The sequence below is a fragment of the Microcaecilia unicolor genome, chromosome 6, assembly GCF_901765095.1.
Source record: "Microcaecilia unicolor chromosome 6, aMicUni1.1, whole genome shotgun sequence".
NCBI lineage: Eukaryota > Metazoa > Chordata > Amphibia > Gymnophiona > Siphonopidae > Microcaecilia > Microcaecilia unicolor.
The window spans coordinates 213,999,719-214,023,128 of NC_044036.1; the positions used below are offsets into that span (position 1 = coordinate 213,999,719).

General features: G+C 48.6%; 1 protein-coding gene across 1 annotated transcript in view; it reads left to right on the forward strand.

Moving 5' to 3' along the window:
- The window catches only part of ZNF618 (zinc finger protein 618), a 1,318,203-nt gene that overhangs the window by 1,071,639 nt on the left and 223,154 nt on the right, over positions 1–23,410 (forward strand). Inside the window, 1 exon segment of the mRNA XM_030206036.1 lies at positions 19,807–19,887. Coding sequence (XP_030061896.1) covers positions 19,807–19,887 — 81 coding nt within the window.

Genomic DNA, 23,410 nt, shown 5'->3' on the forward strand with positions numbered 1-23,410 from the left:
CCAGGGAGGGGGGGGGGGGGTTGGCGATGAAAACCTTGCTAGCGCCCGTTTCATTTGCTCAGAAACGGGCCTCTTTTACTAGTATATATAAAAGTTCAGTGGTCTGATGCTTACTTCTCAGTTTTCAACCTTATATGCAGTGTCCCACAAGGCTCTGTCTTAGGGCCTATTCTCTTCAATTTCTTTTTATCACTGTTATCACTTTTTCTCCAAACCCTGAATATCACTTTTTTAAAACATTTTTATTTATATCCCAAAAGATAGCTGTCAGTGATCATAATATGATCGGTTTTGATATTGGCATTGAAGGAAGTGAAACTAGGAAATCAAGTACGCTAGCGTTTAACTATAGAAAAGGTGATTACGACAAAATGAGAAAAATGGTGAAAAAAAGACTGAAAGGAGCAGCTCGCAGAGTAAAAAACTTGCATCAGGCGTGGATGCTGTTTAAAAACACCATCCTGGAGGTTCAGGACAAATATATTCCACGTATTAGAAAAAAGGGAAAAAAGACTAAACGTCAGCCGGCGTGGCTAAACAGTAAGATAAAGGAAATCATTAGAGCCAAAAAACAATCCTTCAGAAAGTGGAGAAGAGAACCAACTGAAAGTAACAGGATAGATCATAAGGAATGCCAAGCCAAATGCAAAGCGGAGATAAGGAGGGCAAAAAAGGACTTTGAGAAGAAATTAGCGTTGGAAGCAAAAATACATAGTAAAAACTTTTTTAGATACATTAAAAGCAGGAAACCGGCCAAAGAGTCGGTTGGGCCGCTGGACGAAAATGGTGTTAAAGGGGCGATCAAGGAGGACAAAGCCGTAGCGGAGAAATTAAATGAATTCTTTGCTTCGGTCTTCACCGAGGAGGATTTGGGGGGGACACCGGTGCCGGAAAGAATATTTGAAGCGGGGGAGTCGGAGAAACTAAACAATTCTCTGTAACCTTGGAGGATGTAATGGGTCAGTTCAGCAAGCTGAAGAGTAGTAAATCACCGGGACCTGATGGTATTCATCCCAGAGTATTAATAGAACTAAAAAATGAACTTGCGGAGCTACTGTTAGAAATATGCAATCTGTCCCTAAAATCGAGTGTAATACCGGAAGACTGGAGGGTAGCCAATGTTACTCCGATTTTTAAGAAAGGTTCCAGAGGAGATCCGGGAAATTATAGACCGGTGAGTCTGACGTCGGTGCCGGGCAAGATGGTGGAGGCTATTATTAAGAATAAAATTGCAGAGCATATACAAAAACATGGACTGATGAGACAAAGTCAGCACGGATTTAGTGAAGGGAAGTCTTGCCTCACCAATCTAATGCATTTTTTTGAGGGGGTAAGCAAACATGTGGACAATGGGGAGCCGGTTGATATTGTATATCTGGATTTTCAGAAGGCGTTTGACAAAGTGCCGCACGAAAGACTCCTGAAGAAATTGCAGAGTCATGGAATCGGAGGTAGGGTATTATTATGGATTAAGAACTGGTTGAAAGATAGGAAGCAGAGAGTAGGATTGCGTGGCCAGTATTCTCAGTGGAGGAGGGTAGTTAGTGGGGTCCCGCAGGGGTCTGTGCTGGGTCCGTTGCTTTTTAATGTATTTATAAATGACCTAGAGATGGGAATAACTAGTGAGGTAATTAAATTCGCCGATGACACAAATTATTCAGGGTCGTCAAGTCGCAGGAGGAATGTGAACGATTACAGGAGGACCTTGCGAGACTGGGAGAATGGGCGTGCAAGTGGCAGATGAAGTTCAATGTTGACAAGTGCAAAGTGATGCATGTGGGTAAGAGGAACCCGAATTATAGCTACGTCTTGCAAGGTTCCGCGTTAGGAGTTACGGATCAAGAAAGCGATCTGGGTGTCGTCGTCGATGATACGCTGAAACCTTCTGCTCAGTGTGCTGCTGCGGCTAGGAAAGCGAATAGAATGTTGGGTGTTATTAGGAAGGGTATGGAGTCCAGGTGTGCGGATGTTATAATGCCGTTGTATCGCTCCATGGTGCGACCGCACCTGGAGTATTGTGTTCAGTACTGGTCTCCGTATCTCAAAAAAGATATAGTAGAATTGGAAAAGGTACAGCGAAGGGCGACGAAATGATAGTGGGGATGGGACGACTTTCCTATGAAGAGAGGCTGAGAAGGCTAGGGCTTTTCAGCTTGGAGAAGAGACGGCTGAGGGGAGATATGATAGAAGTGTATAAAATAATGAGTGGAATGGATCGGGTGGATGTGAAGCGACTGTTCACGCTATCCAAAAATACTAGGACTAGAGGGCATGAGTTGAAGCTACAGTGTGGTAAATTTAAAACGAATCGGAGAAAATTTTTCTTCACCCAACGTGTAATTAGACTCTGGAATTCATTGCCGGAGAACGTGGTACGGGCGGTTAGCTTGACGGAGTTTAAAAAGGGGTTAGATAGATTCCTAAAGGACAAGTCCATAGACCGCTATTAAATGGACTGGAAAAATTCCTCATTTTTAGGTATAACTTGTCTGGAATGTTTTTACGTTTGGGGAGCGTGCCAGGTGCCCTTGACCTGGATTGGCCACTGTCGGTGACAGGATGCTGGGCTAGATGGACCTTTGGTCTTTCCCAGTATGGCACTACTTATGTACTTATATAAATAATGTCATATACACTGAAAATAAAAGGACATATTTAGTACATACCATTAGTCCACAATTAAAGAGGTGTGAGCTAAACACTAAACCAAAGTGACAGATATAATAGGAAGAAAAGGCACAAAAAGAAATAATAGGAGCACCATCTAAATTCTTAGAATGCTACCATCAGTTTGACTATTGCTTGGACAACCTCATATCTAAAAAATGGTGCAACTGAGATGGTTCAGAGAAATGATACATAGTATTATCTATTTTCAAAACACATTTACATGGAAATCTTAACTGCTAACTTGCCCCCAGGCCACTTCCTTTTGTCTCATAAGTAAAAAATAAAAAGTTTCTTCTCTCTTGTGTCTATCTGGAAACATCTGTAAGTATATGAATTCTTTCTCCCAAAAACATGACTGAGGCAGCTTGTCTCAAATACAGTCTAAGTAAAGCTTGTTTATCCTGTAGAAAAGATACTAGGAGGATAGCCCTAAAAGCCAAATCCTTCTGGGAACTTTCAAAAAGTGCCGACACATTTAAGCTATCTGAGGAAAGTTCTGCAGCATTTGCTCCCTCTGACTTTTTTTCACCAAAATTGTTTAAACAGGCAAAAAAAAAAAAAAGTTTCTGTAATGGTGGTAAGCCATCTTCTGCGACCGCACCTCGAGTACTGTGTTCAATTCTGGTCGCTGCACCTCAAAAAAGAGGTGGAGGGGCATAATCGAACACGAACGCCCATCTCCATGGGCGTCTATGTCCGAAAACAAGTATGTGAAGAGGCGGGACAGACCGTATTATCGAAAAAGATGGGCGTCCATCTTTCGTTTTGAAAATACGGTTTGGACGGACCAGATGCCATGGATTTGGTCCCTTCTGAGATTGGCGGGTTTTTTTTTTAGCGATAATGGAAACTAAAAACGCCCAGCTCAGAAACGTCCCAATCCAAGCCATTTGGTCGTGGGAGGGACAAATGTACAACACTACCATAGCTCTTAGGGGTGAGGGGGGCAACTACATGTGGGTATAGTGGGTTTTAGAGGCCTCCCATTTACCACCACAAGTGTTACGGGTGGGGGGGATGGGCCTGGGCCTGCCTGCCTGAAGTGCACTGCAGTACCCACTAAAAGTGCTCCAGGGACAGGTTGCTGGTGTATAACCTTGGCACAGCAGTTCACACCTGAAGACTAATCTCGCTGAAAACGTCCTTTATTTGAATAAGCACCTTTACTCACAGCTAACTGCAGATCAGAGGTTGTGCCCCACTGGCAACGAGTTTCGCTGGTACTGAGATTAGCAGTAGGTCTGAGCTGGCAGAATGGTGTACAATGCCCTCTTTCAGCAACATTCAAGGTAAGAACTAAGTGCTGTAACGTGGGTAACACATGAAAGGGATCTAAAAGTGTCTTACACAAATGACCACTACCTCATGGACTACCGGAAACAAAACAGGGCACTCTGACCCAGTAAGCAGAGGGAAAAGCACCATGGGAGTAGAGCCTACCAACTACCAACATCATGAGCATTTAACACAAGCTAGTGGAATCACGGAGCCCAATACCCTACACCCACCACAATGCATTGCTGATGTGACTCTGCAGTGCCCTTAACAGAAAAGGTGTCACACTCACCCAAGACCCAGATCAGAACCAGGGAAAGGCTGTCAGAGGATAGAACACATTCTGCTGTCATGGAGGTGGGTACGGCATTTGAGGCTGACATACAGGCTGGGAAAAAAAGTGTAAAGTGGGTTTGTTTTGGTGGGAGGGGGTTAGTGACCACTGGGGGAGTCAGGGGAGGTGATCCCCGATTCCCTCCGGTGGTCATCTGGTCAGTTGGGGCACTTTTGTGGGACTTGGACCTGAAAAAAAAGGGTCCAAATAAACCGGACCAAATTCTCGTCAAAAACGCCCTTCTTGTTTCGATTATCAGCTAAAGACGCCCATCTCTCCTCGGCTGATAACCACGCCCCAGTCCCGCCTTCACCACGCCTCCGACATGTCCCCGTGATCTTTGTTTGTCTCCGTGATGGAATGCAGTTGAGGACACCAAAAATCGGATTTCGATTATACCGATTTGGGCGCCCACGGGAAACGGACGCCCATCTTCCGATTTGGGTCGAAATATGAGCGTCTTTCTCTTTCGAAAATAAGCTGGATTGTGGAATTGGAAAAGGTGCAGAGAAGGTTGACAAAGATGATACAGGGGATGGGACAACTTCCCTATCAGGATAGGCTGAAGAGGCTGGGGCTCTTCAGCTTGGAGAAAAGGTGGTTGAGGGGAGATACGATAAAGGTCTATAAAATAATGAATGGAATGGAACGGGTCGATGTGGAGCGTCTGTTTACGCTTTCCAAAAATACTAGGACAAGGGGGCATGTGATGAAGCTGCAGTTTGGTAAATTTAAAACAAATCAGAGGAAATGTTTCTTCACTCAACGCGTAATTAAACTCTGGAATTAGCTGCCGAAAAAGGTGGTTAAGGCGGTTAACAGTGGACTTCAAAAAAGGGTTGGACGCAGTGGTGTGCTGGAGCAGGCTCTCACAGGCTCGCAAGAGCCGGTTGTTAAGTTTTTAAGAATTTTGGGAGCCGGTTGTTAAAGTAGGGCCCTCCATGGCTACTTTAACAACTGGATCCCAAAATGTGGGCTTGGGCCCCCTGCTGAATTCTCTTTTACTTTGCTGGTGGGGATGCTGAGCCCTGCCAGCCAAGTAAATAGACTGCTGCTGCTCCCCACTCCTTGTTTCCAGCTCTGAGCAGCAGGCTGGGACTTCTCCAGCATTTGTGAGAAGTTTCAGCATGCAGCTTAGAGCAAGACGTTGGGAGTGGTGGCAGTCCATTTATTGGCTGCCAGCAAAGGTATGCCTAGCGTGCCCGCACGAAGGGAGGGAGGAGAGAGAGGCAAGTGTTGCTCCCCCCCCCCCCCCCACCCCCGGCCACCCCTGGCCCTTCCAACTGCAGAGCTGGCTACGTGTCCAGAGAAAGAGCCTGTTGTTAAAATTTTACCAGCACACCCCTGGTTGGACGGCTTCCTGGAGGAAAAAGCCATAGAATGTTATTGAATGGATGAGGGAATAATACAGTATTTCTAGGATGGGCAGGACAAATTGCTTGTGCTTTTGGCCGCTGTCGATGACAGGTTGCTGGGCTCGATGGACCCTTGGTCTGTCCCAGCATGGCAATGCTTTTGTACTTATGTACCTTCAAAAATTTGTAAAAAGTATCTTGAGAGGAGCTTACCTTAAGAAAAGGAAAATTCAACAAATGTAGATTCAAAGATCTAGCTTCAGTTTCCAAATTTTCAATTTTCCAATGAACTAAATTGGCACCTTGCAGCAACTTACTTTCCACCTCCTTCATTTGGGTAATAGAGGTTTCAACCACTTGTAAGTTATGTTATTTTCCTGATGATTAATTTGAGATTCAGCAGTTGCAATGGAAGATGCATTAGACATACAGTTTGCAGCAAAAGTCACACACACCTTATGCAAGGTTTCCACAGCAGACCAAATGGACTCCAACCTGATCTTTGGTGGTCCAACCAATGGCTGCAGGGCTTCACTGGATACAGGTCCACTTCTTTCACCTACTACCAGGATCTAACTCAATGGGTCTTCAACTCCAGAAAAGCCAAATGCAGACGCTTCCAGTAGAGCTCTCAAGTTTGCCGGTTATCTCGAGGGCAGCTTCCCCAGCTGAACAGCATCTCCGGGATCTTGTCCCTCCACTACCATCTGGGAATCACTGCCTTTCGGCATTCCCGTGAACTTCCGGCATGCAAATCGCTCCCATCACCTGGGTAGGACTACTGGGACTCCTCTCCAACCCCATTGCAGGTATGCTTTGAGATGTTGACATCGTGTAGGCAGTGATCACAGCTTGCCAAAGGTCCGGAGCTCCAGGGGGTGAGGAGGGATAACCCCTGATATTCCCTTTTCTTTTTAGCATTAGGAAAAGGTTTGAAACAGCAATCCAAACCAAGATAAGAGACTGCCACACGATCGTTCTATGAAGACACCATTTTAGCTACGGCCCCTAAACCCAGTATCAAATACTGGTTTATTCCCTATCTAAGATGTTTCCTATAAACTGACCATAATTGCTGATTGGTTGTCATATCATCACCTAAAACTAAACCCTTCTAAAAACACAGCTTTGTTCTTTATGGTGCACTAAACATTAGTGACATCCATAGGAATATAAAGATGTCACTAATGTTTAGCGCGCCCTAAATATTAGCACATGCTAAAAACGCTGGAGCGCCTTAGTAAAATACCCCCTAATTTCTTCCTGTCTCACTTTGGTCGCTACTATTTCCAGTGTGCCTATACCCATTAAGGAGGAGTTCTAATTGATAACTATCTTAATTTTAAATTCATTTATAGCATTTATATCCCACATTTTCCCACCCATGGGCAGGCTCCAGTCTGCAAATAACACATCAATATAGCTAACAATCAAAATCAATGAAGTAAAGAGAAGCAAGTAACAGAAAAGGAGTGGAAAAGGAGAAAGTGTAATAGAATTCAATATGTCATAACGTTTGCAGCAGTTCAGAAGCTAGAGATGCTAGGTGGGTCTGCAGCGTAAGCTTTCCCAAATAATAGGGTCTTTAGAGACTCACATTTCTTTGGTTATTAAGAAATAATTTATGTCCTGCAAGATCTCTCTTTGACAAATTTTCCCTCCCGTTCTCATCCAATCTCTGGTGATCTCACACCTTGATTATTGTAATTCCCTTCTTCATGTTTTACTATTATGTCAGTTACATAGACTACAACTGGTTCAAATCACAGCAGTTAAGTTGATATATGGTACTAAAAAATTTGACAGAGTTTCTCCCAGTGGCGTAGCCAGACCTGACATTTTGGGTGGGCCCAGAGCTAATATGGGTGGGCACTATATATAGATATAGATATATATATAGAGAGAGAGAGGAGACATGAGTAGTGTTTCTTGGAATACTACAAAATAATGCCTTACTCGATGATGGATTTCTAAGTATTCTGCCCAACAGCTGCCCTGCATCAACATAAACCACTTCCTTAATGTGAAAAAAAAAACAATAGTTTTAAATATAGTTAAATTATGTCATATCAAACTTGTAATGTAAAAAAAAAAGCATTTGTCAATTTTATTACCTGCTGTTGGGCTGGGCTGGCAGCTGCTTGGAATTACTCAATTCTGGAATGATCTTCTCGATTTGAATTTCGAACCTTTATTTTCAATTTCCCACATTTCAGGGCAGGGCCATGGCAGGCTGAGGCTCGCAGTAACCCTACGTGTCGTGCGTGCACGTGCAGCTATGCCAGTTGAGTAAGCTGCCACCACGAGCGAGCGGACGGAGCTCAGGCCGAGCATAGCAAGAGCAAGGCTGAGACTGAGCACGCTCCTGCCGCGCACAGCCACGTCCGCGTAGGATGGACAAAACAGCAACTACTACGACGCGGACGCGCTGATGATGCGACCTGGAGAAATGCTCAGCTGAGCGGCAGTGAGTGGGTGCCCGCGACGGCGCGACGTGTAGGCTGCTGTAATCAGTGAGTGTTGGGTGGGTCTGAGCTGCCGAAATAGGGCTGGCCTGGAAAGATCTGAGCCAGAGTGCGAGCGGGTGCCGTCTCTGTGGTACGTGCTGCTACTGCTTCTGCAGTGTGTGTGCGCGCTTGGGTGGGTGGGCCATTCTCCCTCTCACCCTCTACCAGCTTTTCCCATTTTGCTCTCCTCTCCAGCAAGCCCACTGTCCCTTCTGTCTGTGTTTTTTCTCAAGTTTCCTATTCCCCTCCTCAGTCCCCCATTCCCATATTTTGCACTCATATGCATCTTGTGCTCTGTTTCCCTTCCCCCCCCTAGTCCCATCCATCTTGTGCTCTGTTCCCCTTCTCCCCCCCCCCCCCCCCCCCATGGTCTGGTATCTCTCTCCTTCCTTTCCCTTCCCCCTCATCTGCAGGTGCGGCATTTCTTGCTTCCTCCCCCCTCGGGATACGTTACTGTTCTCTCCTTTCCTGCTTCCTGCAGCGCTGTACCTCCTTCAAGCTTCCGGGCCACTGGCAGCATCAGTGAAGTAAACACACTGCCTTTGGTGGTCCCGAAAGCTTTCCCTCTGTTTCAACTTTCTGTCCCCACATAGATAAGACGCTGTAGAGGGAAAGCTTCCAGGATTGCAAAAGTTAGTGTGTTTTTCTCAGTGTCATAGCCAGAATGCAATTTTTGGGTGGGCCAAACAGGTTGGATGTGTGGGCACTAGGATTGCCAACATTTTGAAAGAGAAAAATCTGATGTACCCATGCCCTATCCTTACCCCACCCTATGCTCCACTTCTACCCACTCCCAATAAAGCGAATGCTACATACCTGTAGAAGGTATTCTCCGAGGACAGCAGGCTGATTGTTCTCACTGATGGGTGACGTCCACGGCAGCCCCTCCAATCGGAAACTTCACTAGCAAAGGCCTTTGCTAGTCTTCGCGCGCCGATGCGCACCGCGCATGCGTGGCCGTCTTCCCGCCCGAACCGGCTCGTGTTCGTCAGTCCCATATGTAGCAAGACAAAGACAAGGGAAGACACAACTCCAAAGGGGAGGCGGGCGGGTTTGTGAGAACAATCAGCCTGCTGTCCTCAGAGAATACCTTCTACAGGTATGTAGCATTCGCTTTCTTTGAGTATGTAGCATTCGCTTTCAGTGAGAACAAGCAGCCTGCTTGTCCTCACTGATGGGGTATCCCTAGCCCCCAGGCTCACTCAAAACAACAAACATGGTCAATTGGGCCTCGCAACGGCGAGGACATAACTGAGATTGGCCTAACAATTTATCCAACTAACTGAGAGTGTAGCCTGGAACAGAATAAACCTGGGCCTAGGGGGGTGGAGTTGGATTCTAAACCCCGAACAAATTCTGAAGCACTGACCGCCCGAACCGACTGTCGCATCGGGTATCCTGCTGCAGGCAGTAATGAAATGTGAATGTGTGGACAGATGACCACGTCGCAGCTTTGCAGATCTCTTCAATAGTGGCTGACTTCAAGTGGGCCACTGACGCTGCCATGGCTCTAACATTATGAGCCGTGACATGACCCTCAAGAGCCAGCCCAGCGTGGGCGTAAGTGAAGGAAATGCAATCTGCTAGCCAATTGGATATGGTGCGTTTCCCCACAGCCACTCCCCTCCTGTTGGGATCAAAAGAAACAAACAATTGGGCGGACTGTCTGTTGGGCTGTGTCCGCTCCAGATAGAAGGCCAATGCTCTTTTGCAGTCCAATGTGTGCAGCTGACGTTCAGCAGGGCAGGAATGAGGACGGGGAAAGAATGTTGGCAACACAATTGACTGGTTCAGATGGAACTCCGACACAACTTTGGCAAGAACTTAGGGTGAGTGTGGAGGACTACTCTGTTATGATGAAATTTGGTGTAAGGGGCCTGGGCTACCAGGGCCTGAAGCTCACTGACTCTACGAGCTGAAGTAACTGCCACCAAGAAAATGACCTTCCAGGTCAAGTACTTCAGATGGCAGGAGTTCAGTGGCTCAAAAGGAGGTTTCATCAGCTGGGTGAGAACGACATTGAGATCCCATGACACTGTAGGAGGTTTGACGGGGGGCTTTGACAAAAGCAAACCTCTCATGAAGCGAACAACTAAAGGCTGTCCTGAGATCGGCTTACCTTCCACATGGTAATGGTATGCACTGATTGCGCTAAGGTGAACCCTTACAGAGTTGGTCTTGAGACCAGACTCAGACAAGTGCAGAAGGTATTCAAGCAGGGTCTGTGTAGGACAAGAGCGAGGATCTAGGGCCTTGCTGTCACACCAGACGGCAAACCTCCTCCATGAAAAGAAGTAACTCCTCTTAGTGGAATCTTTCCTGGAAGCAAGCAAGACGCGGGAGACACCCTCTGACAGACCCAAAGAGGCAAAGTCTACGCTCGCAACATCCAGGCCGTGAGAGCCAGAGACTGGAGGTTGGGATGCAGAAGCGCCCCTTCGTTCTGTGTGATGAGGGTCGGAAACCACTCCAATCTCCACGGTTCTTCGGAGGACAACTCCAGAAGAAGAGGGAACCAGATCTGACGCGGCCAAAAGGGAGCAATCAGAATCATGGCGCTTCGGTCTTGCTTGAGTTTCAACAAAGTCTTCCCCACCAGAGGTATGGGAGGATAAGCATACAGCAGACCTCCCCCCAATCCAGGAGGAAGGCATCCGATGCCAGTCTGCCGGGGGCCTGAAGTCTGGAACAGAACTGAGGGACCTTGTGGTTGGCTCGAGATGCAAAGAGATCTACCAAGGGGGTGCGCCACACCTGGAAGATCTGGCGCACTACTCGGGAGTTGAGCGACCATTCGTGAGGTTGCATAATCCTGCTCAGTCTGTCGGCCAGACTGTTGTTTATGCCTGCCAAATATGTGGCTTGGAGCACCATGCCGTGACGGCGAGCCCAGAGCCACATGCTGACGGCTTCCTGACACAGGGGGCGAGATCCGGTACCCCCCTGCTTGTTGATGTAATACATGGCATCCTGGTTGTCCGTCTGAATTTGGATAATTTGGTGGGACATCCGATCTCTGAAAGCCTTCAGAGCGTTCCAGACCGCTCCTAACTCCAGGAGATTGATCTGCAGATCGCGTTCCTGGAGGGACCAGCTTCCCTGGGTGTGAAGCCCATCGACATGAGCTCCCCACCCCAGGAGAGACGCATCCGTAGTCAGCACTTTTTGTGGCTGAGGAATTTGGAAAGGACGTCCCAGAGTCAAATTGGACCAAATCGTCCACCAATACAGGGATTTGAGAAAACTCATGGACAGGTGGATCCCCAGCAGCCTGAAACCACTGGGAAGCTAGGGTCCATTGAGCAGATCGCATGTGAAGGCGGGCCATGGGAGTCACATGAACTGTGGAGGCCATGTGGCCCAACAATCTCAACATCTGCCGAGCTGTGATCTGCTGGGACGCTCACACCCGCGAGACGAGGGCCAACAAGTTGTTGGCTCTCGTCTCTGGGAGATAGGCACGAGCCGTCCGAGAATCCAGCAGAGCTCCTATGAATTCGAGTCTCTGTACTGGGAGAAGATGGGACTTTGGATAATTTATCACAAACCCCAATAGCTCCAGGATGCGAATAGTTATCTGCATGGACTGTAGAGCTCCTGCCTCAGATGTGTTCTTCACCATCCAATCATCGAGATAGGGGAACACGTGTACTCCCAGCCTGCGAAGCGCCGCTGCTACTACAGCCAAGCACTTCATGAACACCCTGGACGCAGAGGCGAGCCCAAAGGGTAGCACACAGTACTGGAAGTGACGTGTGCCCAGCTGAAATCGCAGATACTGTCTGTGAGCTGGCAGTATCGGGATGTGCATGTAGGCTTCCTTCAAGTCCAGAGAGCATAGCCAGTCGTTTTCCTGAATCATGGGAAGAAGGGTGCCCAGGGAAAGCATCCTGAACTTTTCCTTGACCAGATATTTGTTCAGGGCCCTTAGATCTAGGATGGGACGCATCCCCCCTGTTTTCTTTTCCACAAGGAAGTACCTGGAATAGAATCCCAGCCCTTCTTGCCCGGATGGCACGGGCTCGACCGCATTGGCGCTGAGAAGGGCGGAGAGTTCCTCTGCAAGTACCTGCTTGTGCTGGAAGCTGTAGGATTGAGCTCCCGGTGGGCAATTTGGAGGTTTGGAGGCCAAATTGAGGGTGTATCCTTGCCGGACTATTTGAAGACCAACAGTCGGAGGTTATGAGAGGCCACCTTTGGTGAAAAACTTTCAACCTCCCCCCGACCGGCAGATCACCCGGCACTGACTTTTGTATGTCGGCTATGCTCTGCTGGAGCCAGTCAAAAGCTCGCCCCCTGCTTTTGCTGGGGAGCCGTGGGGCCTTGCTGAGGCGCACGCTGCTGACGAGAGCGAGCGCGCTGGGGCTTAGCCTGGGCCGCAGGCTGTCGAGAAGGAGGATTGTACCTACGCTTACCAGAAGAGTAGGGAACAGTCTTCCTTCCCCCATAAAAACGTCTACCTGAGGAGGTAGATGCTGAAGGCTGCCGGCGGGAGAACTTGTCGAAAGCGGTATCCCGCTGGTGGAGCTGCTCTACCACCTGTTCGACCTTCTCTCCAAAAATATTGTCCGCTCGGCAAGGGGAGTCCGCAATCCGCTGCTGGATCCTATTCTCCAGGTCGGAGGCACGCAGCCATGAGAGTCTGCGCATCACCACACCTTGAGCAGCGGCCCTGGACGCGACATCAAAGGTATCATATACCCCTCTGGCCAGGAATTTTCTGCACGCCTTCAGCTGCCTGACCACCTCCTGAAATGGCTTGGCTTGCTCAGGAGGGAGCTTGTCCACCAAGCCCGCCAACTGCCGCACATTGTTCCGCATATGTATGCTCGTGTAGAGCTGGTAAGCCTGGATTTTGGCCACGAGCATAGAAGAATGGTAGGCCTTCCTCCCAAAGGAGTCTAAGGTTCTAGAGTCCTTGCCCGGGGGCGCCGAAGCATGCTCCCTAGAACTCTTAGCCTTCTTTAGGGCCAGATCCAGAGTCGTGAGGCAACTGTGCGCATCAGCTGTGGGTCCCCATGGATCCGGTACTGGGACTCGATCTTCTTGGGAATGTGGGGATTACTTAGAGGCTTGGTCCAGTTCGCCAGCAATGTCTTTTTTAGGACATGATGCATGGGTACTGTGGACGCTTCCTTAGGTGGAGAAGGATAGTCCAGGAGCTCAAACATTTCAGCCCTGGGCTCGTCCTCCACAACCACCGGGAAGGGGATGGCCGTAGACATCTCCCGGACAAAGGCCGCAAAAGACAGACTCTCGGGAGGAGAAAGCTGCCTTTCAGGGGAGGGAGTGGGATCGGAAGGAAGGCCATCAGACTTCTCGTCAGAGAAATATCTGATGTCCTCCTCCTCCTCCCACGAGGCCTCACCATCGGTATCAGACACAAGTTCATGAACCTGTGTCTGAAGCTGTGCCCGACTCGACTCCGTGGAAACACGGCCACGGTGGGAGCGTCGAGAGGCAGACTCCCTCGCCCGCACCGGCGAAGCTCCCTCCGCCAACGTCGTCGGGGAGCCTTCCTGGGAGGCGACCACAGTCGGTACCGCAAGCGGCACCGATGTCGGAGACCTCACCCCGGGCAAGGGGCCAGCTTGCGCCTCACTCGACAGTACCGGTGGCGCAAGCACCCCCGGTACCAGAGGGGAAGGGCGCAACAGCTCTCCCAGGATCTCTGGGAGAACGGCCCGGAGACTCTCGTGCAGAGCGGCTGTGGAGAAAGACATGGAAGCTGATGCAGGCGTCGAGGTCAGAGTCTGTTCCGGGCGTGGAGGCTGTTCTGGGCTGTCCAAGGTTGAGCGCATCAATACCTCCTGAACAGAGGGTGAGCGGTCTTCTTGGTGCCGATGCTTACTGGGTGCCGACTCCCTCGGCGACCCAGAGCTCTCGGTACCGATGCGGGAAGGAGACCGGTGTCGATGCTTCTTTGACTTTTTCAAACGAAGCATGTCACCGGAACTTCCCGGTACCGACGAGGAGGACGTAGAATCCAGCCGTCGCTTCCTCGGGGCCGAGGCCGAAGAAGGTCGGTCTCGGGGGGCTGTACCGCAGGAGCCCTCAGGGTAGGGGGAGACCCACCCGAAGGCTCACCGCCACCAGCAGGGGAATGGACAGCCCTCACCTGCACTCCAGTCGAAGCACCACCGTCCGACGACATCAGCACTAGTGGAGGTCCCGGTACCACCGACGCCGACGCAGCCTTTCGATGTCTCGGTACCGACGATGCAGAGGGTCGATGCCGAGGTCGAAGGTCTTGAAGCTGTCGATGCACTCGATGCCCCCAGTGCTGTTGCCGACGAAGAGCCCGAGAACAACACGTTCCACTGGGCCAATCTCGCTACCTGAATCCTTTTCTGTAAAAGGGCGCAAAGACTACAGGCCTGCGGGCGGTGTCCAGCCCCCAGACAATGAAGACATGACGCGTGCCTATCAGTGAGCGAGATTACCCGGGCGCACTGGGTGCACTTCTTGAAGCCGCTGGGAGAGTTCGATGACATGAGCGGAAAAATCACGCCGGCGAAATCAAAACTCGTAATGGCGGTAAAGGCACCAAAAATAGGGAAAGAAAAAACCCGAACCGAGGCCTCAAAAAGGCGTACCCCGAAAACGAAAGGAAACTTAGCGGGGCAAAAACTGGAAACACGGGAAAAGGGGAAAAGACTGTGTAGCGCTATAGAAATGATTTATAGTAGTAGTAGTAGTAGTAGTAGTAAAGGTCTTCTTCCAATTTCTTTTTTTTTTTTTTTTTTTTTAAGCAAAAAACTCGAAGACGCGCGAGGGTCAGCTTGAGGGGCGCGAAACGGCGTAAACACGACCGTCCCGAGCGCGGACAAAAGAAGACTGACGAACACGAGCCGGTTCGGCCGGGAAGATGGCCACGCATGCGCGGTGCGCATCGGCGCGCGAGGACTAGCAAAGGCCTTTGCTAGTAAAGTTTTCCGATTGGAGGGGCTGCCGTGGACGTCACCCATCAGTGAGAACAAGCAGCCTGCTTGTCCTCGGAGAACTTCAATTACGGTAGCAGTGCAGGCTTCAGTGGCTGCAGACAATATTGAGGGCTAGGAAAAGTACAAGAGACTGCAGTCTTCAGGCCCCATTTAGCCACAGTCCCCCAACACATATATGCTTCTCCCATAGGGTATTGAAGCCAAATACATTCAGCATCCACAGAACCCCCTGACCCTCCCCCAACAATAGTTGCAGAGCTAGGACATTTCCCCATAAAACTCACCGAAGACATTTTGATTTCTAGTGTAATCTTAATAACAGATATATTGTAAAGTGATTTTAATAAAATCTATAAAACAAAGTCACTCAGAGCCTAGAGTAAATCTACCATGCCAGCACTAACTTCCAAAATAAGGATCCTACCTATGAAAAGGCAGTGCCCAAAATATTACAGTGGGCCCTAAAATACCAATACATTTATCGGGAAAACTAAACAGGCCAAATTACTACAGAATGCTACATTAAAAAATTCATACTAACAGAAAACCTTGGTCAGACACATAGAACACAAATGCCAAATACAAAATAAGTGATCACAAACTATAAACATAAATAAAACCAAAACACCAAGAAGCAAGACCTTGCATGTAGTACATCATCAGAGAAACAAAAAAGAAAGGCATTTCTTCCTATGCAAAATATAAAGATAGCACATGCCAGATATAGTGTTGGGGGGGGGGGGGGGGGGTGCAACTAGGGCAGTTGTCCTCCCTGGCCAGAGAGAGAGCTGCAAGTCTGCCAGAAACTGAAGAAGGCACAGCCTGGTAATAGCTTTGGGATCCCTTCCCAGATTTCTACCCTGGACCCCAGCCATGTCTAACACCAGCTCTGGCAAGATGTACAATCCAAATCTGGCATTCTATTTTCAAAATAGGAAATAAAATTATTGTTTTCTACCATTTTGTTGACTGGTCATTTTATTTTTCAAATCGCATTTGTACCAGTCTCTGGTTTCTTCTTCCTTCTGTCTTCTCTTAACTCACTCACCAGGGTCTTTTTTCCATTTGACATTTCTTTTCTATCGATGTCCACCATCCATCTTCCATCTGTGTCCCTGTATTTCCTTGTCCAGCATCTGCTGTGTTCATATTCCCACATCCATCATCACTCCTCTGTGTCGCTATGCTCCCATGTCCAGCATCTCCCTTCTGTGTTCCTATTCTCCCCCATGTCTTGTATCTCCTCTCTTGTGTCCATATACCTCCCACCGTGTCCAGCATTGTCTCTCTTTTCCTTATTTCCCCCCACCCCCATGTCAGGTATTGCTGTATGGGAATGACATGTGAACACAGAGGGGCATCTCCCCTTTGTTTCTCAGTCCCTATGCTCCTACTCAATGACAATCATATCCACTCTGTTTTTATATACCACCCTGTGTCCAGCTTCTCCCCTCTCTCCCTCCCCCACAGTAATGTGTCTCTCTCCTGTCTGATCCCACCCCATCTAGTTTCTCTCCCTCTTCCTTTCTCCTTCCAGTATCTGGTTCTTTCTTCCACTATGGGTTCATCATCTGACCCCCCCTCTTCCTTTATCCACTTGGTCCGGCACCCCTCTTCCCTCTAGCCAAACCCTCCTCCCCCCCGGCAGGTCCAGTACCGCTCTCTTTTCCCTCTAATCTCCAGTACCCCCTGCAGGTCAGTATCTCATCCTTCCTTCCAGCCCCCCCCCCCCCCCTTTCAGGTCCAGCATATCTCCCTTCCCTCCAGCCCCCTCTATTGCAGTTCCAGCAGCTCTCTCTTCCCTCCAGTTCCCCCCTTGCATGTCCAGCACCTCTCCCTTCCCTCCAGTTCTCCCCTTCCATGTCCAGCACCTCTCCCTTCCCTCTAGCCCCCCCCCCTTGCAGGTCTAGCACCTCTCCCTTCAGTAAAGAACTTCTCCCTTCCCTCTGCAGGTCCAACATCTCCCTCTGACCTCCAGCCCCCCTACAGGTCCAGTACCTCTCTCCCTTTCCTCCGACCTCCAGCCCTCACCCCTCTCCACGTCTAGCAGCTTTCTCCTTTCCCTTGAACCTCCCTCCCTGCAGGTTGTGAGGAACCCCTGAGGGTCAGGGAAGAAGGGATCCGGGAGAGGGGCAAGATGGGTAGGTTTCATACCCAGGATTCCAACTACAAGTCCCAGGATCGTAGGGGCTGGGAAGCCATGCCCCCATGGAGGCATAAGTTTCCCAAGAACCCCTGCAAAGCCCTGGGGGCAAGCAGCAAGGGAGCTACAAGTCCCAGGATCCTGAGGGAGAGGAGGGGGATTGGCTGAGGAGGAATAATCAGGAGGGAGAGGACCAGCTGGGGACCATAAAGGGAGAGGAGCCCATGGAATGGGAGGAGGAGAAAGAGGTTGGGGAGGAGATCCAAGCCCAAGATGATTGTGGAAGTGAGCCCATGGAGATTGCTGCTGTAACTCAGGTACAAGGGAAGAAGATGCAAGGCTTCATAACAAACCTTCTTCAAGGCTGGGGAAAGCTTGGAGGAAAAGTTAAGCAGTTGTTCCACTCAAGGGGGAGAGAGGTGCCGTGCAGTAAAGCAGTGAATGATTTCAGCTGTGGCCAGAAGTCAGACCCGGCTGAAGAAGCAGGTAGTGACTTGAACTGTGTCCAAGAACCTGGCCATGCTGGGGAAGTGGTGAGTGATTTGAACTATGTCCAGAAGTCATTCCATGCTGGGGAGGCAGTGAGTGATTTGAACTGTGTCCAGAAGTCATGCCAGCTCTTTTCTCCCTTCACTCCTGCACACCCCTAAAGGTCCAGTACCTCTCTCCCTTCACTCCGATCTTGAGCCCCACATCTCTCTTCCTTCTCTACAACCTCCAGCCCACCCCCACCCCATTTTGCAGGTCTAACACCTCTTTCCCTTCTCTCTAACCTCTAGCCCCCTCTTTGCAAGTCCAGCACCTCTCTCCCTTCTCTCCAGCCTTCAGCACCCCCCTCCTTTGCAGGTCCAGCACCTCTCTCCCTTCCCTCCAGCACATGCATGCGGGTCCAGTACGTCTCCCTTCCCTCTGCCCCCCCTGTAGGTTCAGCACCTTTCTCCCTTCCTGCAGCAGGTCATGCACCTTTCTCCCTTCTCTCTGACCTCCAGTCCCCTACCCCTAGCAGATCCAGCACCTCTCTCCTTTTCCTGCAACTCTCCTTCCCTTCAAGTCCAGCACTTCTCTCCCTTCCCTCCAACCTCCAGCTCCCCCTGCACATCCAGCACCTCTCTCCCTTCCCTCTGACCTCCTCCCACCCCCCACACACACATTTGCAGGTCCAGTAACTCTCTCCTGTCCCTCCAGCACCCCTCAAAGATACAAGTTCTCTTTCCCTTCTCTCCAACCTCCAGCCCCCTCCTTTGCAGGTTCAGCACCTCTCTCCTTTTTCTCTGACCTCCAGTCCCCCCCCCCCCCTCACAGGTCCGGCACCTCTTCTCAGACCTCCAACCTTCCCCCTTGCAGGTTCAGCACCTCTCTCTATTCCCTCTGACCTCCAGCCCCCCCCCCCCTTGTAAGTCCAGCACCTCTCTCCCTTCTCTCTGACCTCCAATCCCCCCTTGCAGTTCCAGCACCTCTCTCCATTCCCTCGCATCTCCAGCCTCCCCTTGCATGTTCAGCACCTCTCTCTGACTTCCAGCCCCTCCCCTTGCAGGTCTAGCACCTCTCTCCCTTCCCTACAGCCCCCCTACAGGTACTTCACCTCTCTCCCTTCCCACTCTCCGCCCGCCTCGCAGGTCCAAGCATCTCCCAATCCCAAAGGGAAAGCTGCTGCTGTTGGATGGGGGGAGAATGATGGAGGGTGGGAGCCATCGGCTCTTGGTTCTGGTGTGCTGCTGAATCACCACGTACCTCTTGCTAATACTTCCTGTACCCCTTGTGGAAGTTTCATTGTATTGTACTGACAATGTATCATATCATACTACTAATAATAATCATTTTTATAGCACTACTAGACTTATGCAGCGATGTACACATTATATGCAGGTATTTTCTCTGTCCCTAGAGGGCTCACAATCAAAGTTTTTGTACATGGGGCAATGGAGTGTTCCTAGTTGCCCAAGGTCACAAGGAGCTTGAACCCAGGTTGCCAGGATCAAAACCCATTGCACTAACCATTAGGCCACTCCTCCACTCCATTAGTTCTTCCATACTGCTTGTTAGAGTTCATTTATATTCTGCTGATAGTATTGTATTTCTGAAACATGAATCATCTATTATGCTGTTTTAATATACATATTTCTGACATAATGTCATTTGCTTACTAGGTTTTAATTGGCCTATCTCATTGATTGTATGTTATGCTTACATTTGGTCTTTTTGCTATTGTTATGCTGTTAAAATGTAAGTTGTTTATTTCAATCTACATATACTGTATTCCACTTTGTGAATCTCTTCATAAAGGCAGTTAATAAATCCAAATAAATAATGAACATGTAGATTTAGCATCATGTTCTTTCTAAGGCATCAGTTGTTATTCATTTAGTTTTTGTTTACAAAACCAGTTATCAATAAAATGTGAACCTTATTGCTATGATCTCAATAAATGGTGAACCTTATTAATATGATGAGGCAGTGAGTTTGTGCAGTTACTGGATCCCAGTGCAACACTTCTTCTTGGGCTTCTTTGCCAAATTGTGTGTTGATGTTTGCAGAACAGTTTTGTCCTGATTATTGCTTTATTCTTTGTTTCTTACAGAAAGTGCTTTCAGTAGGAAAGTAGAAGTTAAAACACAGATGAACTTTGAAGAAACCAATAACAACTCCCAGCATTCTAGTGGTGAGTGTATTGTATTATGCATATATTTGATATAAGATATTTGTAGTTATAGGCCCCAATATTCAAAAGCACTTATCCATAGAGCAGCAACAGCTACATGGATAAGTGACTTAACCATGAATTTTCAGCAGTGTTGTACTGATAGTGCTGCTGACAGTTGTTAGCCAGAGACTGAACTTGTACTCCTGGGGGAATTCTGAGCCAAAAAATTGAAACTTTTGCACACAGTGAACGGTGCTACGTTGGAGAAACAAGTCAGATGCTAAAGATGAGATTTAATTTACATAGACATCATATGAAAAATGCCAGTACCAACCAGGATGTCACTTCTGTGGGGCAGCACTTTAAAAAACCAGAACACTGCACCAGTGATTTTATGGTAAGAATACTGAAAGGGAACTTTAAAACAATACAGGAATGTAAGACCTTTGAAGTCAGAATGATTAAATATTTTGACACCCACCAGACAGGTCTTTAGAAAGATCTGGGTTTTGTAGCCCATTATAAACCATAAAATTGTACTGCTTTGTAACTGTCTTCTCTCCATGCATATCTCCTTGTCCTTCATCCATCCAACTCTCCCTGTCTCTCACCTAACCCACCCTCATCCTGTTAGACTGTCACTGAAATGCTTTGATGTTTCACTTATGTATACTGTCATCTACCAACATTTGCTTATTTCCGATCTGACGAAGAAGGGCAACCTTCAAAAGCTAATCAAGAAATGTATTGTTATATCCAATAAAAAAGGTCTCATCTTATTTTCTTTTCCATGTTTTATTTTGTTCTCTATCTATTGATTACCTTTAAAAGTGGACTAACACAGCTACCACATCTCTCTGCACACAATATTTGAAAATTCAGCAAAATTTTGCATGCTTTATTTGCTTGTATAGATTTCCCCCATTATAAGGTCTAGCGTCTCCCCTCAGGAATGAAATACCCCAGCACCACCACAGCAGTTTCCCTCTGCAGGTTCCACCGTCTCCATTTCTGTCTTAGCTTGTATCCCTTCTGGTAAATTCAGTCCCCAGCTTTCTCTACCCCTTCTCCAGTTTTTCTCCCCCTGTTCTCTCTAGCAGCACTCTGCCTTCTAGAGTTTCTCCCGATCTCTTAGCCTTCACTGTCCTCCCTGTGCTCTTCCCCTCTCTCCCAGGCAAACCCCCACGGTACACACACTCCCATCTACCGTTTGCCAGACCTCTTCCATCCCATGATGCACAGCCCCCCCCCCCCATCCACTTTTTTCTAGCCTTCCATCCTATGACACACACTATCCATCTTTCTCCAGCCCCACCCCACTTGACACACATACTCTATCCATTTTTCTCCAGCTCCCCCCTCCCCCACCCATGGCACAGGTCAGTTTTCTACAGCCCTGCCTTCTCATGGCATATACCACCCATCCACATTGTTCAGTCCCCTTACTCAGTGGTATACACAACCCCATCTACCTTCTTGCAGCTATCCACCGCCTTCCCATGGTACACACATACATATCTCATCCACAATTTATCAGCCCCCCCCCCCCCCCCCCCAACACACACACCTCATCCACTCTTTTCCAAGCACACACACCACACACCACTCCAGCACGGCAAGAGGAGCAGCTCCAAATCACACATCGGGCTGCTTTCTTCTCCTCTGCCATCCTAGTGGGCCCGATTTTACTTTGAGCCACGTGGCTTAAAGGAACAGCCAAAGACTAAGGCAGCAGAGAAGGTGGAAGCAGCCTGATGTGTGGCTGTGCAGGTGCTCCTCATTTCACACTGAATTGGTATTTGAGCAGGGAGGGAGGTAGCTGGAAATTGAGCCTCTGTGCTGCTCTGCACCACAAAGAATTCTATGCTGGAAAGGCAAAATTCTGCATAGTATGTGGTGGCAGGGAATTCTGTGTGAGTTCTGCTCAGATGCGCAGAATTCTACAGAAGAAAATTACAATTACAGTAATACAAATACAGGGTGTCCTGTCCATCTTTTCCCCTGGTCCAGGGTCTCCATCAACTGCAGCTTCTAAATTCAGGGGGCAACACAGTCTCTCTAACTGCTGCTGACAGTGTGGTTTAAGCAGTTTCTGGTTCTCTATATACAAGTTGGGGTCCTCCAAAGGGAAGATCTCAGGAAAAGACGATGACTTCTTCTTTGGTCCATCAGTCAGCTGTGCCCAGAAGGCTCCAAAGTTTGGGAAATCCCAACCCAGGACAACTAGGTATGGTAGCAAGGGCAAGACCACTACCTCCAATTGAGCCTGCCTGACTGGGGCCTTGAGGGCTACTTGAGCTATCAGATACTGTCTGTGGTTCACATGCACACATGATAATGTTGTGTTCCATTCATAGTTCATTTGCAGTCTGATGACTGTTCCCCTGCCAACAAGGGTCTTGACACTGCCGAAGTCTACCAGGGCTTGGTAGAAGTTCCTATCCAATTCAGCTGTAGCACACAGTTCCTGCTCTCGGGTTGGAAAGCCTCAACAAAACTGCCACAGTGGGGGAGTACTACATTCACATCCATGGTTTCATTGGCTAGGTCTTGGCAGTCCCTGACTATGTGGCCTCTCTTCCCACATCTGAAACAGGTAGGAGAATGCAGATCCCATGATCGGGTTAGAGGAGTGTGCTGGGTTTGGTTCATGGGGATGAGAGTCTCCATTTCTCCAACCCTTTTCTTGGGGACATCGGGTAGAAAGCGGTTTCTGGTCCTTAGTATTCTCGGGTACTGCCTTCTCCTCCCGGGACTCCCAGCTCGCTTCTTCTCTTTGTAGGGTTCAAGTTTGGGTTGTGCTTGGTAAAAAGCTTCAGTCGCTTTCAAAATACTCTCTGACAACAAATTAGGGTGTCACCTCACCCACTGTTTCATCGACAGTGGTAGTCCCTCTGGGTACTGTTTAAGGAGGATGATTTTTGCTAACTCCAGGCCAGTCTTACCTCAGGTTGGAGCCATCTCCAGGCTATTTCTTTGAGCCGGTAGAAGAAACTCTGTGGATTCTTCTTAACTTGTAGATACCCCTTCTGGAATTGTTGCCGCTAAGACTCTTAGGTGAAGCCTGCCGTCTCCAGAATGGTCTCCTTCACTTCCACATAGGTGGCCGTCCTAGTGGAGTTGACTTCCTGAAAAGCAGGCTGGCTGCTACCAGGTTGAAGGTTCCCTAAATAGGCCATCCATGATGCTTCCGGCCAACTCACTTATTAGTGAGTGGTCTTCTTAAAGTTTGTTTAAAAAATTAATCCAGGTCATCTTCCTGTGCAAGTTTTTTTAGCACCAGAACTGCAGAAGTGGTTTGCAGCCTGGGAGCCTGAAGCACTTGGGTTACTTTTATCAGAGAGTTCCGCTGTATTTCTAGTGAGTTTTGCAATGCCTGTGTACCTTGCATTGCCTCTTCACAGTAGTCTGCAGTAGCTGCTGCTGTTATTGCTGCATGTTTTCCGCACTGTGCAAGAATCAAACCAAAATAAAAACCTACCTGTCTGGATATAACTATACTTTCTTCACATACACACACACACCCAAGTTCCTGACTACG